Below are 17,344 nucleotides of genomic sequence, written 5' to 3' on the forward strand. Positions count from 1 at the left end.
CAACTCCAAGAGGTTTTTTGTAGAGGCTTTAGGCTGTTTGATATATAGGATCATGTCATCTGCAAAGAGGGACAGTTCGACTTCATCTTTTCCAATCTGGATGCGCTTTATTCCTTTCTCTTCTCTGATTTCTCTGGCTAGTACTTCCAACACTATGTTGAATAGGAGTGGTGAGAGTGGGCATCCTTGTGAAGTTCCTGTCTTAAAGGTAAAGCTTTTAGCTTTTCCCCATACAAGGTGATATTGGCAGTGAGTTTATCATACATGACTTTAATTATGTTGAGATACTTTCCATCTATATCTAACTTATAGAGAGTCTTTATCATGAATGAGTGTTGAATTTTATCAAATGCTTTTTCAGCATCTATAGAGATGATCATATGATCCTTGTGCTTGATTTTATTGATATGATGTATCACATTTATTGATTTGCATATGTTGAACCAACCTTGCATCCCTGGGATGAATCCCACTTGATCATGGTATATTATTTTGCACTTGTGTTGCTGTACTCTGTTAGCTAGTATTTGATTGAGGATTATTTTCATCTATATTCATCAAGGATATTGGCCTGTAGTGTTCTTTTTTAATTGTATCTTTACCTGCTTTTGGTATCAGGATGATGTGTGCTTCGCAGAATAAGTTTGGGAGAATTGCTTCTGTTTCAATCTTCTGGAACAGTTTATAGAGAATTGGTGTCAATTCCTCTTTCAATGTTTGGTAGTATTCTGCTGTAAATCCATCTGTTCCTGGGCTTTTCTGTGTTGGGAGCCTTCTGATAACAGTTTCAGTCTCTTTTATTTTTATAGGTCTCTTCAGATTTTTTACATCTTCTTGGCTCAGTTTTGGTAGCTTGTGTGTGTCCAGAAATTTTTCCATTTCCTCCAGATTTTCAAATTTGTTGGCATAGTTGTTTATAGTAGTCTCAATTGATTCCTTGTATTTCAGATGTATCAGTTGTAATATCATCTTTTTCATTTCTAATTTGTCTTATTTGGATCTTCTCTCTTCTTTTTTTTTTTAGTTAGCCATGATAATGGTTTGTCAATTTTATTTATCTTTTCAAAAAACCGACTTTTTGATTCATTGATCTTTTGTATTGTTTTTTGGGTTTCAATTTCATTCAGTTCTGCTCTGATCTTAATGATTTCTTTCCATCTGCTAACTTTGGGTTTGAATTGTTCTTGTTTTTCTAGTTCTTTAAGTTGAAGTATTAGGTTGTTCACTTGCCATCTTTCCATTCTTCTGAAGTAAGCATTTAATGCAATAAATTCCCCCTTAGTACTGCTTTTGCAGCATCCCACAGGTTTTGGTATGATGTATCATTATTTTCATTAGTTTCAATAAATTTTTTCATTTCCTGCTTGACTTTTTCTTGGACCCATATGTCATTAAGTAGAATGCTGTTTAATTTCCATGTGTTTGTATAGTTTCCAGAATTTCGTTTGTTATTGATTTCTAATTTTAATCCATTGTGATCTGAAAAAATACATGGGATAGTTCCAATTTTTTTGAATTTGTTGAGACTTGATTTGTGACCTAACATGTCATCTCTCCTGGTGAAAAATCTATGTGCTGATGGAAGAATGAATATTCTGAGGTTGCTGGATGGAATGTTCTGTAGATATCTGCCAAGCCCAATTGGTCTAGAGTATTGTTTAGATCTCGTGTTTCTCTGCTGATTCTTTGCCTAAATGATGTGTCCAATATTGATAGTGGGGTGTTCAGGTCCCCTGCTATTATGGTATTAGTGTCTATTTCTTTCTTTAGGTCTAATAGAGTTTGTTTTATAAATCTGGCTGCTCCCACATTGGGTGCGTATATATTTATGATTGTTATGTCTTCTTGATGGCTCAATCCTTTTATCATTATGTAGTGGCCCTGGTTATCTCTTTTTATGGTTTTTAGTTTAAAGTCTATTTTATCGGATATAAGAATAGCTACTTCAGTTTGTTTTTCATTTCTGTTTGCATAGTAAATCTTTTTCCATCTTTTCACTCTTAGTCTATATGAGTCTTTATAGGTGAGGTGGGTCTTTTAAAGGCAGCATATAGTTGGGTCCTCCTTTGTAATCCAGTCAGCCAGTCTGTGTCTTTTGATTGGGGAATTTAATCCTTTTACATTAAAAGTTGTTATCAAAAAGTGTCAATTTACTCCTAGCATTTTATTGATTTTTGTTTGGATGTCTTAAGTGTCTTTTGTTTCTTTCTTTCTGATTTACTGTTTGTTTTCTGTATTTGTTGGTTCCTTGGGTTGTCGATAAACTTCTTTTTTTCTCTTCATTGTTGGCATTTTTATTTTCTTAGTGGGTTTTGATTTTTCTTGAGTTTTTAAGGCAGTGGTAGTTATTTTTCAGGTACCAAACCCAGTACTCCCTTAAGAATTTCTTTTAAGGGTGGCTGTGTGGTAGTGAACTCTCGCAGTTTTTGTTTGTCTGAGAAATATACTATTTGCACTTCATTTGGAAGGATAGCCTTGCGGGGTAGAGTATTCTTGGCTGGCAGTCTCTGTCTTTTAGTATTTTGAATATATCATCCCATTCCTTTCTGGCTTTTAGGGTTTGTGATGACAAGTCTGATGTTAGCCTGATTGGGGCTCCCTTATAGGTGATTTGCCGCTTCTCTCTTGCAGCTTTTAAGATTCTCTCTTTGTCTTTGAATTTTGCCAATTTGACTATAACGTGTCTTGGAGAAGACCTTTTTGGGATCAATCTGTTTGGGGATCTTTGAGCTTCCTGAATCTGAAGATCTGTGTCTTTTCCTATACCTGAGATATTTTCTGCCACTATTCTGTTGAATATGTTTTCAATGCAATCTCCTTTTCCTTCCCTTCTGGAATACCCATGACTTGGATATTTGAGTGCTTAATGTTGTCTGATATCTCTCTTAGATTTTCTTCAATGTTTTTAATTCTTTTTTCTTTTTTGTCTGTCTGTGTTATTTCAAACAGCCCATCTTCAAGGTCAGAAGTTCTCTCTTTTGCTTCTGCAAGCCTGCTGGTTAAACTCTCTGTTGTGTTTTTTATTTCGTTGAATGAATTCTTCAGCTCGGCAAGCTCTGCTATTTTTTTTCAGGGCATTGATTTCCTTGTACATTTTTTTCAGGTCCTGTATACTTTTCCTCTTTTCATTGTGTTGTCTAGCTGAGTTTTCTTGTATCTCCTTTAGTTTCCTTAGAATTATCACTCAACATTCCTTGTCAGACATTTCTAGGGCTTCTTGTTCTAAAGGATCTAGAGCTTGAGAGTTATTACCCTGTGTTGGTGTACTATCTTGATTTTTCATATTTCTGGTATCTTTCCTTTGATATTTAGTCATTGTGGCAGGGGATTTCACGGTCCACTGGTTTGACACTATTGTCTTGCTACGATGCTGCTGGGGCTGCCAATTTTGTATGGCTGACACAGTGTTTGCTCAGTTGCCCACTAGTGCCTTGGGTGCATTGTCACCTCATGTCTTGGGCCTCTCCTGGGAGGCACCTCTCTGGTCAGCACACACTCAGCTGGGCTGGGGATGGAGTCAGGTGGCAGCAGCAAGGCCTACTTGCTGGGTTGTGCGCTGGCACCGCAGGGCGCGTGGTCTCCACGGATCTTCGGCTTCTCCGGCTGGGCACCTCTCTGACTGGTACACACTCGGCCGGGCTGGGGATTCCACTGACTTTTTTTATTTGACATATTTTTCATCTCTAGAGTTGGATTTCGTTCTTTTTTTTTATCTTCCATTTCTCTCCTCAATGTGTCCGACTCTATGTAAATACCTCAACATAGTTATAATACCTGTATTAACATACAGGTATTTAATATACCTGCTAATTTTGTCATTTGTGTAATTTCTCAGTCTATCTCTATCTTTTCTCCTGGTCTTAGTTTTCTGTTTCTTTGAATCTCTAGTAGTTTTTGGTTGTATGCTTGACATTGTTATTTTACATTGTCACATGTCTGGATCTTATTGTACTCCTTTTAATAACGATGGGCTATAATAATAATCTTACTGTATTCTTTTTTTTTTCAATATTTTATTCAAGTTTTATTTTAATGTTGTTAATTACAGCATTTGAAGGGGCGGGTCTAATTCCATACAACATTTAAGACTCTAGAATGTACCCATTAAACTGCTAAAAAATAAACTGAGTGGTGAGAATACAACAGAAGTCCAATTTGCATTCCGAGTGTTGCTACCATATGATTACAACCACACTGGCTCTTTCCAGTGTGCAGCTGAAGCACCTGAAAGCTATTTCATACTCTGGTGCAAGGGCATAAAAACTACAACAAGAGAAGAATTAAGTCCTGAATTATTGGCTTCATCACATCCACCCTTTTCACCCCAGAATGGCACAGAGGAAACAGCTACCAGATCCTGCAGACAATTTTTGTCAAAAAGAGGTGATGATGGACTGGGGTGGTACAGTGGATTGAATTATGTCCCCCCCAAACTCCCTGAAACTTCAATTGTATCCCCCAAGTTTTATATATTAGAAACTTAGCCCCCACTTTGACTGTTAAGAGGATGGCAGATCCTATTATGGTAATTGAAATATGGGGCCTTGAAGAGGCGATTGGATTATAGTACCGTGCAGTAGTGAATGGATTAAAAGTGGTGGTCAAGGGTGTGGTTCTGAGGGCTTTAAAAGAAGAGGAGAGTCTGCCTTTTGCTCTCTCTACTTAAATCATCTTGCAATGTGAGACCCCTGGGTTGCTGTCACCATCAACGGACTTCCCAGCCTCAGAAACTGTAAGCAATGAATTTCATTTTCTTTATAAATCACCCAGTTCAGTGTATTTTGTCATAAGCAACAAAAATGAACTAATACAGATAGAAACAAGTCATGAAGATCTGTCTAAAAATGTCCCTTTCAGATAAGTTTGTACACACCATCAAGCAATGAGCCTTTCTCATTAACTAGGGTTAGGAAACCAAGGTTCAATTCTCAGGAAGTCACAATTTCATTCATTTATTCAATACAAATTTACAAAGTGCCCACACATTATCAGCTTCCACATGCAGCCATTCCTAGATAAAAAAGAAACCTGGCATTTCTAGAGGGGTCACCAAGTTCCCCAAGGTCTACAGCTGAAAGGACCTTTTCTGGAATCAGGTTTCTTCTGTACCTCTGAAAGGGTAACACCTTAAAGCTGAATCATCTTTAACCTGGAGGTCTAACATGATATTTAGTAATACTTGCATCCCAGACATACATTAAAAGATACATTAAATTATGAAGGTAGCTATGCTGCAAAATAGTTTAAAATTAAACGATTGTACAGTATTCATTTATGCTTGAAATTCCAGTCCTAGACCACACTTATGGTCACCGGCGTTGACATTCTTGCCATCCAGCAGAGCTGACAGTGTCAGTTTGATACCTGGCTTTAGGGTCTGAGTATATCCTAAACCTATCAGACTGGAGTTGTTCACTTTAGCAGAGAAGGAGGCATCAGAGTCGAGCTAATGATACTTGGCTGCTATTCCAAAGCGAGTGTTACTGTTTCCTTCTGTCCAGGTGAAATTGACAGCAGTCTCTAACTTCTTGTTCACCTTCTGGTAAATAGAGCTGCCAAACTCTGTTCCCTCATTCACATTAGTGTGAAGCTGGAATTCATCAGTCTTGTAGCCAACTGCAAAGTTGCTCTGGGTCACTCGAGGCTTTGCAGTCTCAAAATTCATCTGGTAAACAGCCAGCCGGCTCTCATAACCCCAGCAGCACAGCTCCTGAGATTGAAGGCCCAACTATATCGAAATCCACGTCACAGCCCAGGTTGGTGTGCTCCCACTTGATTTTAGCATTTTCTTCCCCAGTGTTAGGTGAGAAGGAAAAATCAAAGGTCAGTTTCAATACACGTGCAAGCTGATCTTCCATGGTAATCTCAGTGCCTAGTGTGTTGTCAGTATTCCATTTCTCTGTAAACATCAGGCCATATGCCATCCATCTGTACTTGGTTTCCAGACTGCCCATCACTTTGGTGGTCTCAGTGTTGGCTGAGTCTGAGCCTGTGAATTCCAATCCATTCTCTGATTTTGCTTTCAAATCAAGTTTTATTAAGCTAAATCCATAGCCCTTGAAGACATCCCTGGCAAATTTGTCAAGATCGACATATGTGGGAAGCACAGCCATCTTTTGCTCAGAGGCAGAGGCGGCAGGCTCAGAGGTGCTACAGCAGAGGCTGCAGCGAGGAGGAACTGAGCAGAGTGAGCTCTATTATATTCTTTATAACAGTAACAACTATTTGCTCTTTTGTTTCCTTCAATGGCTTGTTTTTAAGCTTGTTTAAGGTGAGTGTAAGGTGGACTTTACTCCATGGACAGTTTAGCCCCACTGCTGAGGAATGGCCCTTCTACAGTCTCTATTGAATGTCCCAAATGATCAAGAAGAATTGTATTATGGACAATAGAAACTTGAATGTCTTCCAGCCCTGTGTGAGTCTGGGAATCATTAACATAACAGCTCCTAGGTCATTCTTTGCCCACCCTTGTAGAATCTCATCCCATGCATGTATGTTTTACTATTCAGCAAATATTCATAGAGAATCCTATTGCTGCTTACTTTTCCCCATAATTTCCAGTCATCTGTACCTCTCTCAACTTCAGTCCCGACCTCCACAATTCAGAAAGACTGCTAAGCTCAGTTTGAGATATCCCACCCTGCTCTGTGTCCTGAAATGTGCCATCAGCCAAAAGACCAGTGTAATCCTAGAGTTCACCTCATTTGTTTTTGGGATCACACAGTCCTAGAATATAAATCTAAACTCTGTTACTCCATCATGGCTAGAAGCTAAAGTTCCACACTTTTAATTTATAGTGTTATCTACTAAAACTTACATCATCACACCTTTATTTATTTTTATCTTGATAATATTCAAGGAATCTTTAAAAGACTTCTGTTATTTTAACTCTATACTCACACTGCTTGACTTAAGAAGCACTGTATAAAAAAGAAAAAAAATTTTTTTTGAAAAAAAGTTATCATTTATGCAGTGTCCTGCTTTTTGAAGTTTTTGTCTCCATTACAAACATTTTCGTTGAGATCCAAATTAAGGTTCATAAAACACTTAAAAACAGGGTAAACAGATGTCATAGCTTTTAGAGGATTTCCTTATTTTAAAGGATATACTAGTACAGATTCTCTAGAAGATTATTTACAACTTGTGATAACAGATTATCTTCATGTGCGGCATACTTATATTCTGGCTAGTCTGCCCTATGTGACTGTATCACTGAAATAGTGTTGTTCTGCTGTCAACACATTCCCAGCCATCAAGCACATGTTCTCCCTGTAGAGCCAGCTACTTAACTCTGGTTAATTGAGCTTGAAAGAAGAAAAGGTTTGCTTATTGTTGAATAATTAAAAAGCAAAACCAAATCCAGTGCAGTAACAGCAAGCTGTGGCCTTCATGTAACAAAAACACTATATAATTTATTGGGAATGAACTTAAAATGAATACTAGATCATAGGTTGAGAATGTAAACTTTTAAAAATTTTAATACAAATTCAGGCAGAAAATTAAGACTAACATTTTTCACTACAACATGCAGTTAAAAAATAAAAATGTACATTTCACAACAGTGTGAATATACTTAACATTATTGAATTGTACACTTATGCATGGTTAAGATGGTAAAAAAACAAAAAAACAACAGCTAAAAAAGATATGCAGATGTGCAAAATACCTTATCAAATTCATTAGTTATGAAGCAGTATAAATAATAATTAAAACAGTGATAATCACATTTAGACATAGATACAAATTCAAAGAAACTATAAAACATGTTTTTAACTTAAAAACAGAGACTACATTTTAATTAAGAATAAAACAGAAACTTTCAAAATTTAATTCTAATTAAAGAAAATGTTCAGCACAGAGCATTCTCAAGAGAAGAGAGAGCACTAAGTTCCCCAGAGAAGTAAAAATGGTGGTATCCAAGGGGGAAAACATAGATAAAGAAAAAATGTCATACTCAGGGATTTCTATCTTCTATAAATGTTCACAGTCCCCAAACAGGGCAAGCACAGGCACTGGTTTGATAGCTATTAATTTTTATGCAAGATTGAGTAAGAATTTGTATTTGGTGAAATACTGATGTCCTTACACATAAGGAAAATACCTAAAGCATATCTGAGGGTCCTAAAGATGGGAAACACTAAAGACAGAAAAGGAAATTATCCACAAGTCTAAAGTAAAGAACTTCAGTTCACATTTTTAATTTGAAACAAAAAACAATGTATGTTTTCACATTCCATAAAGAAAGTAATAATTAATAATGGGAAATCATGTTTCTAGCTTTTATTACTTACTACCTCCCATGGGAAAGTATAATAAAAAAGAAAAATAATTCTCAGATAATAACTGATATCATTTGTGAATTGATATATGATTGATATAATGTGAATTTCCATATAAAAGTTTTCCATGCACATACAGACGCATTTCAAAATTTACGATCATATTTTTAATAGAGTTCTATATCATGTATTTTCATTTACATTATAAGCATTTTCTGTCATCATTATTCCTCCTTAACAATTATTTTAAATTAATTATCAAGTGTGATTTAAACCATAGTACTAAATGGTAAGGCTGGAGGTCAGAACATATGGTTTATATGCATAAGAGGTAAATTAATTGTTACCAATGGATATTTATTTAATTTACTTTATTAATAGGTGAAATTTATAAACCTTTATGTAAATTATCAGTTCAAGAGGCCTAATACTGGAAAAACAGCATAGTATCTGAAGGAAATAATATCTAATTGTATGATCAAAACTCAATACAAATTACAGATAATCTTTCTATAATACAAAAACTAAGCATAGGCATTTCTGTCAATTAATAAAGAAAATTTCAACACAGTAGAAGGCTTGTGGATGTGGACAGGTAGAAGTTTCATGATTGCATACAATAACCATAATATCATATTTTAGGAAAAGTAATAGAGCACATAATAATAATCGCTATGAATAAAACTCAACAAAAATTTATTTTAGTAAATTGGTTGTTGTTAAATATCATAAGAAAATAATACTAATTCTTCCTCCAAATACATATGTTAGTTTGAACTTCCTTGTGTATACATAATCCTATTTTATATTCCTTAAGGTAGGATCATGTCTTATTAATACTTCTGCCCTCAATTTCACTTAGAGCAATCTTGGTATAATAGACATTTAATGAGTGATTTTGACTTACTGAAAATATAAAATCTTTATCACTATGTTGAAAATATCTGAGTTATAAGAAATAAAGCTAAACATCTATGGAAAGATATAAAATCACCTGAAAAAAGATGGCCTGTCATACAAATTAGAGGTTAAAGAGAAAAATGTCACTTAAAATGAAATCATTAAGTTGTGTTTTCATTATATACTGACAAATTGTAGTTGTATATATATAAAAAATTTTTTATTACACAAAAGGAAATTAAAGAAATAATTTTATTGAAGAGTATTCATTCTTTATATTTGCATAGCTGATCTAGCTGAGAATGTCAGAGAAAAGCAAAGAAAGAGTACTGAGATAAATTGTGGTTTTCAAGAATCCACTTAAGAAAGGAACATAAGATATGGTCCTCCTTCTGAGCAAAGGGCAAGTTTGCTTACAGCCTTGCAAAGTATACATAGTGCTTGCCTCTAGAGAAAAGGACAGATATGATTTCTATCCATAAAAAAAGGTTCAGGTTCCCTAAACTCGGGGTTCTTCTCCTGTAACATAATCCACTCTACATAGGTGTCAGCTGGCCCTCTTCATGCCCAGCCTGTGGGTATTGGGCTCAGGGTACTAACACAAGAAAATGCTAATACTTGATTACTGCTAGTGCTATGTATTAGTAATAAAGTCCTTTTTTTCTGTCCCAGGAGTCTCATGCTTTTAGTAAGCATCCATGAAATTGGCAGGCAAACTTGCTAGCTTAGAGGTACAGGAAAATCATAGACTATTTACAGTTCTCGACACATACCTGTTATTGTTTTTGTTTTAATAGGGCTGCTGGCATATTCAGAGGCCTGATATGATTGCTGCTTTGCCAAGGGTGCACTTCCAACAGACACCTCATCCTCCTTCCTTCTGCTGATTGGCATAACAAGAGGAACAGGCTGCTGAAAAGAGCCAAAATGAAAAACTGAGTGACTATTTCTTAAGCAGTGAAAGTTAAACATGGCATCACTGAGGACAGTCCATAAGTTAGGGTTGAGACTTTATTATTTTAAATAAAGTCTGATGTTAATACTGATGATGCCCAATAGAATTTTGTCAGATTTTTGGCAAAGAAAAAAAAAGAATTTTTAAGTTTACTACAGGATCAAAGATCATAGTGTTGAACTGGGTGGAAAACAATAATGAAATGTTGGGTTTTAGCCACGACTTGAGAAGGAAATTGCAGCACAGGAAACAACAGATGATAACTGTATCTGTATCAGATGGTTAGTCTGACGGAAGTTGGTCAGACTGCAGTATAGTCTAATGTTATCCTCAACACCACAACAATCAAAGTTTTATAGATCCAACTTTAAGCCTCGCCCAACTTTTAATAATACTTAATATTATCTACATTATGAATAATATTTCAATGAAAACATTTAACTATGTAATATAATAAATCAAGTTCTGAGATAGAGGGAAAATGGCATATTATTATACAAGTTGATGAGTAAAAGAATAAGAAATCTGAAAACGAGAAAAGGAAAATATTAAATATATTGTGGAAACATCACAACATAGAGTGCCTGCTTTCATATTGCGTATTTAATCAAACTGATAATACATATATAAATCTAAGAAGGAAACAGTTTTTATGGCCTAGATGAGAAATGCTCAGCATGATGGTAAGTTTTGATTCATTTAAATTTCCTCATCTATAGAACAAGGGGGGGTAGAGATGTTTACTGGAAAACCTCTTTAGGCTCTAATACATATAGTGACTAATACAGTGACTCCATAATCCCTGGAATTTCTATCCATCATTTATATACCTGAAATACAATCAACTACTCTAAGAAATTGTAAGGAAGTTCAGGATTAAAAGTAACATATAATAAATAACTAGATATATATGCTGCACAGTGTGATATTCAATTCAAATGTAAATGTATATGCTGCATAGTGTGATATTCAATTCAAGCACAATAACTGAAAGATGAGATTTATGAAGGTCATGGTAGTGGTAATACCCAACAACAAACAAAAATCTTTCTCTTGGTGGCTAAAAGTCTAGGTGTATTTTCATATAAGCAAAAATACATTAAAAGGCCAATCAAAAACCCTTTCTAATACGAGAGTAAGCGCTGGTATGTCTGGTACACAGCTGTATTCAAAACACCTATAATGGTGCCCAACAGATTCTCAATAATATATGTTGAAGGATCACTAATAGAGGTGCTGCATGCGTCAGGCATAAAGTGATAATGAATAGAGAGTTAAGACCAGTGATTCCCTCCACTGTTCAGAAAATATGGCTACCCAAGTCAAAAATACAAAAATAAGCAGTATTTATTTTTAGCAACTTCCTGTTGCTCTGCTTACATTCTTCTTACTTCTGGTATTAGGCATTTCCCCAAATTTTAGTTGTACTCTAGCCCATCAATGTCCCATGATCCCAAAATACCTGAAGCCTTTCTTATCTCCTTCTTATAAAAGGTGCCCTCCTTTAATTTATCATTAATTTAATATATTGTAAAAATACAATGGGATTATAAAACAACATCCATATTCCCATCATAATCATTAATTAACAGCTACTAACATTTTATCATATTTGTGACTTATTTTTAAAAAGGAGATAGATGAAATATTACAGATAAAGTTAAAATCCTCTTTGAATGCCAATCTATTGCCCTTTCTTCCCAGAGTCAACTACTGCTAGGATATTGGCGCAAATCCTTCAAATTAATTTTTTTACACCTACATTTACTTACCCACATACACACTTATATTGAGGCTGGTTTTGGAAATATATATATAAATGCTCTCATATTGCTTATATCCTTGGGAAGTTGCTTTTTGCATCAAACATAATTTTGATAATCCATATTAAGACCTATTTATAATTTTAATAAATATTATGTCATGTCATTTTAATAAATATTATTCCATGCTTTATCCACTTCCTTAGATTGTCACTTAAGTTTTCTTCAATTTTACACTATTGTAATGAATATGCAGTAACAGTCTTGTACATGATTCCTTATGCTTAAGTGTTACTGTAAAAGCATACCTACCCCAAGAAGTAGAATTTTGAAGTTATAAAATCTGCTCAGTTTCAATTTTATAAGATACTACCAAATTTACCTCTTTTCACTCACAACAGTAGTAACCATTCCCTACACTTTCACCAATACTGCATATTGGCATTTTTTTCACCCAACAGATTTTAAAAGTGAAGAGTGGTCATGAGTTGATAATTACTGAAGTTGGGGGCTGGGGACATATGGTTCAACTAGTCTCTCAATTTTCCATGTAAAAATATTTTATAGAATAAAATAGTACATTAAGCACAAATTTAAAAGTGTAATTTTGAGTATTGATGAACTGTAGTAAAATAGTAATGTTATAAATTGCTGGTGCAAATGTAAATTGAACCCAATTCTGGAAGCATTTGGCAATATAACAACAGTCTTAAAATATAATTTTAAAATGCCAAATTATATGCCTAGAGCTACTAATTACACATCTAAAAATATATTCTAAGCAAATAAAGGTGAATGAAAGATTTAGCTATGAAGATATTTACTCCATACTATTTGTAACTGAATGAGTAGGATTATGGGTATTTGTTAGTTTACCTTTTAAAGTATTATTTTTTAACTTAGAAAAAATATACATATTTAATTTTAAAGTAGTTATAATATGAAAAAACAGTTAAAAATCAAAATCCTTGAATATGCTAAGTATCAATTAAATGAATGTCTAATTAACTTAATTAAGGTGCTAGAACACTCCATTTGACCTTCAGGAATATGTATGGTACACTGTAGATTTCTGTATCACTTAACAAAATAACTAATCAAGAATTTACAATAAAAATTTTTCTCAGCTGGTTCCTACCATTAGTCTTACTTCTCTATCATCTACATTCTGTTAGAGTAAACTTTCTAAAATCCAAATCTGTTTATATCAGTTTCCTATAGTTCCTCAGTACCTTTCAGGATAAAGTCTCAAATATATAGCATTACAAATAAAATATTTAAGGAATTGATTTCCAATTTCTAATTGTCTATAAGAACAGTTGACTCCATTCTGGAACCACTAAAGGTCTCTTTCATGCCATAATTTCATATCTTCTTGCCTTTGCTCAAACAGTTCAGTTTAGTCCAACCTGTCCTATCCGGCTTACTCCTATAATGCTCTGCTTAACTACTAATTACTCCTTTTACACCCTCCCTGCTTGTGAAAACTATTCCTCTTTCTTGTTTTCACATAATCCAGGACTTATACCTACACAGCAATTACTAAAAATGGCATTCCTTTTTTCCTTAATATTCTCAAATACACTAAATACGGTTAAAGGGAGTATTCTCAACCATTTATTTTATTTTATCTACTTTTATTTCTGTGGCCCTCGTATCTAGCACATTGCCTATATTCTGCAAATACCTGTTAAAAGGAGGAATGGATCAGAGGTAGGGAAGACATCAGTTTCAAATGAAATTACGACAAAGTAAAGAAAAACTTTTAAAAGATGCTCCTTAATTACACTTTCAGTTAATTTTTTATTCTTATGTAATGATAAAGTTGTGTATTTTTCTATCAACTGGCTTTAAGTTACTTCAGGAAAAAGGATACAAACTATGTCAAATAGGATATTACAAAATTACAATCAAGTCAATGGGAAAATACAACTCAATACAGCACAAATGTGTCCTCAAAAATTTGCAGTTCTGCCATTTACTAGCATGTGACTACAGGTAAGTAAATCTCAATAAGCACCATTTCTTCATTTTAAAATTGATAATAACAAAACAATTGTCAAAATTACATTTAAGTGTCCTGACATGGAGAGATTTACATTTAAGTATTTTAGAAACTACAATTACCTACTTAGTAATTTATACCCTTTTAAACAAAAACATATCTCAACCTTTTTGCATTAACCATTCCCATCCCAGGATGAGATATTCAATGCATGTTTGTTGAATAAACCTAAAGATAAAGAAGAAATGTACAGATAATAAAAACAAATGCTAACATTTACTGAGCAATGCTTAAGTATCAGTCACTGACAGAACAGACATTTATTTTCCTTCATAGTTGAGGGAAAATGGTCAAGCCACTGTACAGAAAGCCCCTTAAATAGTCAAAGAAATGCTATGTTGAGCTGTAATTTCTTGTGCAGAAATTGAGGAAGACAGTTGCTTGAAAGGGTAGCATTGGGGGCAGAGAGGTTCTGGTATATTCACAAAAAGAGAATCAATAAAAATACATATGAGGGTACTTCAAAAAGTTTGTGGAAAATGGAATTGAAAGATAATATGAATCTTTCCATGAACTTTTTGAAGTACCTTTGTATATATAACTCTACCAAATGACTGAGAAGATTTATTCATTAAGAGAAAAAAAATTATAAAAATCTCTCACCTGTTGCATGTGTCTACTTGTTCGTTTCTGAGGCTGAAAGATGAGCCACGTATATACGACAGGGTCAATATTAACTGTTAGCCCTTGTACACTGCAAAGAAGGACAGCACCTAAAAACAAGATAACAAGATTTTACAACTGTTATAATTCCTCATAAAAAATAATAAGGTTGGTATCACTTTACACCAAGTAGGACAGCTATAATAAAAAAGACAAACAATAACAAGTGTTGGCAAGAATGTGGAAGAATTCAAACCCTTACGCACTGCTGCTCGAAAGGAAAAACAGTGCAGCCACTTTGGAAAATAGTATGGCATTCCTAAAAAAGTAAAACATATACTTACAATATGACCCAATAATTCCATTCCTAGGTATAAGCCTGAGAATTGAAAGCATATGTCCACATAAAATCTTGCACTCAAGTTTTCACATCAGCATAAATCATAATAGCAAAAAAGTGAAAACACCACAAATGTTCATGGATTACTGAATGGATAAACAAAATGTGGTATATCCATACAATGGGAAATCATCCATCCATAAAAAGTACTGATACATGATACAAAATGGATGAACCTTGAAAACATCATGCTAAGTGAAATAAGCCAGTCACAGAAAAACCACATGTTGTATGGTTCCACTTATGTGAAATAGCCACAACAGGCAAAAGTACAGAGACAAAAAGTAGATTAGTAATTGCCAGGGCCTTGAGAGACAAGGAAGTGGAAATAACTAACAGACACATGGTTCCTTTTGAGAGTGAGGAAAATGTTCTGAAATTAGAAAGTAGTGCTAGTTGTACCATGTTGTGAATATACTAAAATCCACTAAATTATGCAATTTTTAAAAATTAATTTTATTACATATAAATTATATCTCCTTAAAAGTACATTTATCTTGGGCCAGCCCCGTGGCACACTCAGGAGAGTGCAGCGCTTGGGAGCGCAGCAGCGCTCCTGCCACGGGTTCAGATCCTATACAGGAATGGCCAGTGCACTCACTGGCTGAGCACAGTGCGGTGACACCATGCCAAGGGTTGCGATCCCCTTACCGGCCACAAAAAGAAAAAAAAATAAAATAAGTACATTTATCTTTAAAAAATAATAATAGGCTTTCTTTTTTAGGCAAAGAGCAATTTCTATATTGGCCACGAAAACGAAATAGTACACACTTTTTATTTACATTACCAAAATTAATTCATATTTGAAAGGAATCATTATTACAACCATTCAATAAACCACTGTAAATTACTTTTAATGTTAAATGTAAAGAGAAAGAGCTGCCTAAATGAAATGCAGGCTAATATTCTGACAAAAAAACACAAAGCTGAAGTGTAACAAGTTGAAATTCCACACTACTAACTAAAATATTTTTATCTCTCTCTGGTAAAAAGTAGCTTACATAGAACTTAGCTAAAGCAGAATGTCCCATTCTGGGCCCCTGGGAGAAGTAGCATGACAGGTTATACATGCCTGTGCAGGTTATGCATATCTGTAAATAAGTTTTTGCACTTCTACATATATTTTTCAGTATAAATATTATTAGCTCCACTATGATGTAAGAAACAAAGGAAGGAGTATTTGGCAGTTTTGTTATCAGCTGTATATCCAGTATCTAGAAAAGCACCTGCCACAGGATAAGAGCTGAAAAAAAAAATGTCTGAATAAATGGTAGATAGGTTCTCAGGTTAGCTGAAAAAAGTTCATTTGTTGTGTTATGTTACAGATTATCTAAACCAGTACAATTAGTATTAATACTGAGTCCTATTAAAAGTGATCCACACAGAGATGGAGATAAAAGAATGGAAGAGGAAGAGGAAGAGAACTCGCCCCCTTTTTCAAAGCTTTGCACAGAATTTTCAAATAAGCAAAATTTGCCGTATGTCCTCTTGTTCCACCCTGTCATACTACTTCTCCCAGGGCTCCAGAATCAATATAAATCTCTGGGCAGCATGCTAAAACAACATAAGCAAAGCCCCCTCCCATGTATCAATCCATGTGTTGCTGAGCAATGACTCACTCAAGTACATGTCAGGAAGAAAAGATGGGAGAAGCTAAATATAAGATTAAAGAAGAAGATTAAAAATCAAAGTCAATTGGAAAATGCAATTTAATATATATATATATATTTTTTACTTTCACAGATTGAAAATTTCTCATAAGAACCTATATTCTATTTCTCAAAGATCACTTGTATACAGAATAAAGACTTTAAAATGCTATACTGTATTAAGGGAAATAAATAGGACTTTGTCAAAATTATATGTAGTTTTCAAACGATTCTAGCAGCTCTTCTACAGAGACTATCATCTCCACATATTAACAAAAATATAGTGCTGGTATGATTTAACTTGCATTGTATTCTTATTTTATAACTCATTTTCTCCAAAAATATTATTTTGTGAGAAAGAGAATTTGTCCCCAATATAAAAATTATTTATCAAGACATTTTGATTTTAAGTCAATGGATTGAACAAGATTTAGAGAATTTAAAAGATTTATTTAAATTGAAGAATATATAATTAAATCTTAAGAGTTAAAGGAATTTTCTAAAATCCGCATAGAGAAATGAAACTACAACCAAATTTATATTACTATGAATTGCTTTCTGTCAAATAAGCCCACTGTAGTATTAATAATTTTTATAACTAATATCTTATAAACATAAGACAACATATGTAAAATATTATTAACAATAAAGAATGTGTTCTACCAAACAAAAATGAAAAAAAAAGAAGAAAAAAAGTATTTGGATCCCAAAGACAAATGATCCAACACAG

At 34.1% G+C, this 17,344-nt stretch overlaps 1 protein-coding gene and 1 pseudogene across 2 annotated transcripts in view; both read right to left on the reverse strand.

The window, feature by feature from the left end:
• VPS13B (vacuolar protein sorting 13 homolog B) overlaps window positions 1-17,344 on the reverse strand; it is a 794,525-nt gene that overhangs the window by 450,200 nt on the left and 326,981 nt on the right. For both annotated transcript variants that reach the window (XM_063079322.1, XM_063079323.1), the window contains exons 20-21: window positions 14,566-14,675; window positions 9,953-10,091 (exon numbers count right to left, since the gene is read on the reverse strand). In XM_063079322.1, coding sequence (XP_062935392.1) covers window positions 9,953-10,091; window positions 14,566-14,675 — 249 coding nt within the window. The remainder of the gene's footprint in view (window positions 1-9,952; window positions 10,092-14,565; window positions 14,676-17,344) is intronic.
• Window positions 5,273-6,113, reverse strand: LOC134363987 (voltage-dependent anion-selective channel protein 1-like; annotated as a pseudogene).

The sequence above is a fragment of the Cynocephalus volans genome, chromosome 15 (assembly GCF_027409185.1).
Source record: "Cynocephalus volans isolate mCynVol1 chromosome 15, mCynVol1.pri, whole genome shotgun sequence".
NCBI lineage: Eukaryota > Metazoa > Chordata > Mammalia > Dermoptera > Cynocephalidae > Cynocephalus > Cynocephalus volans.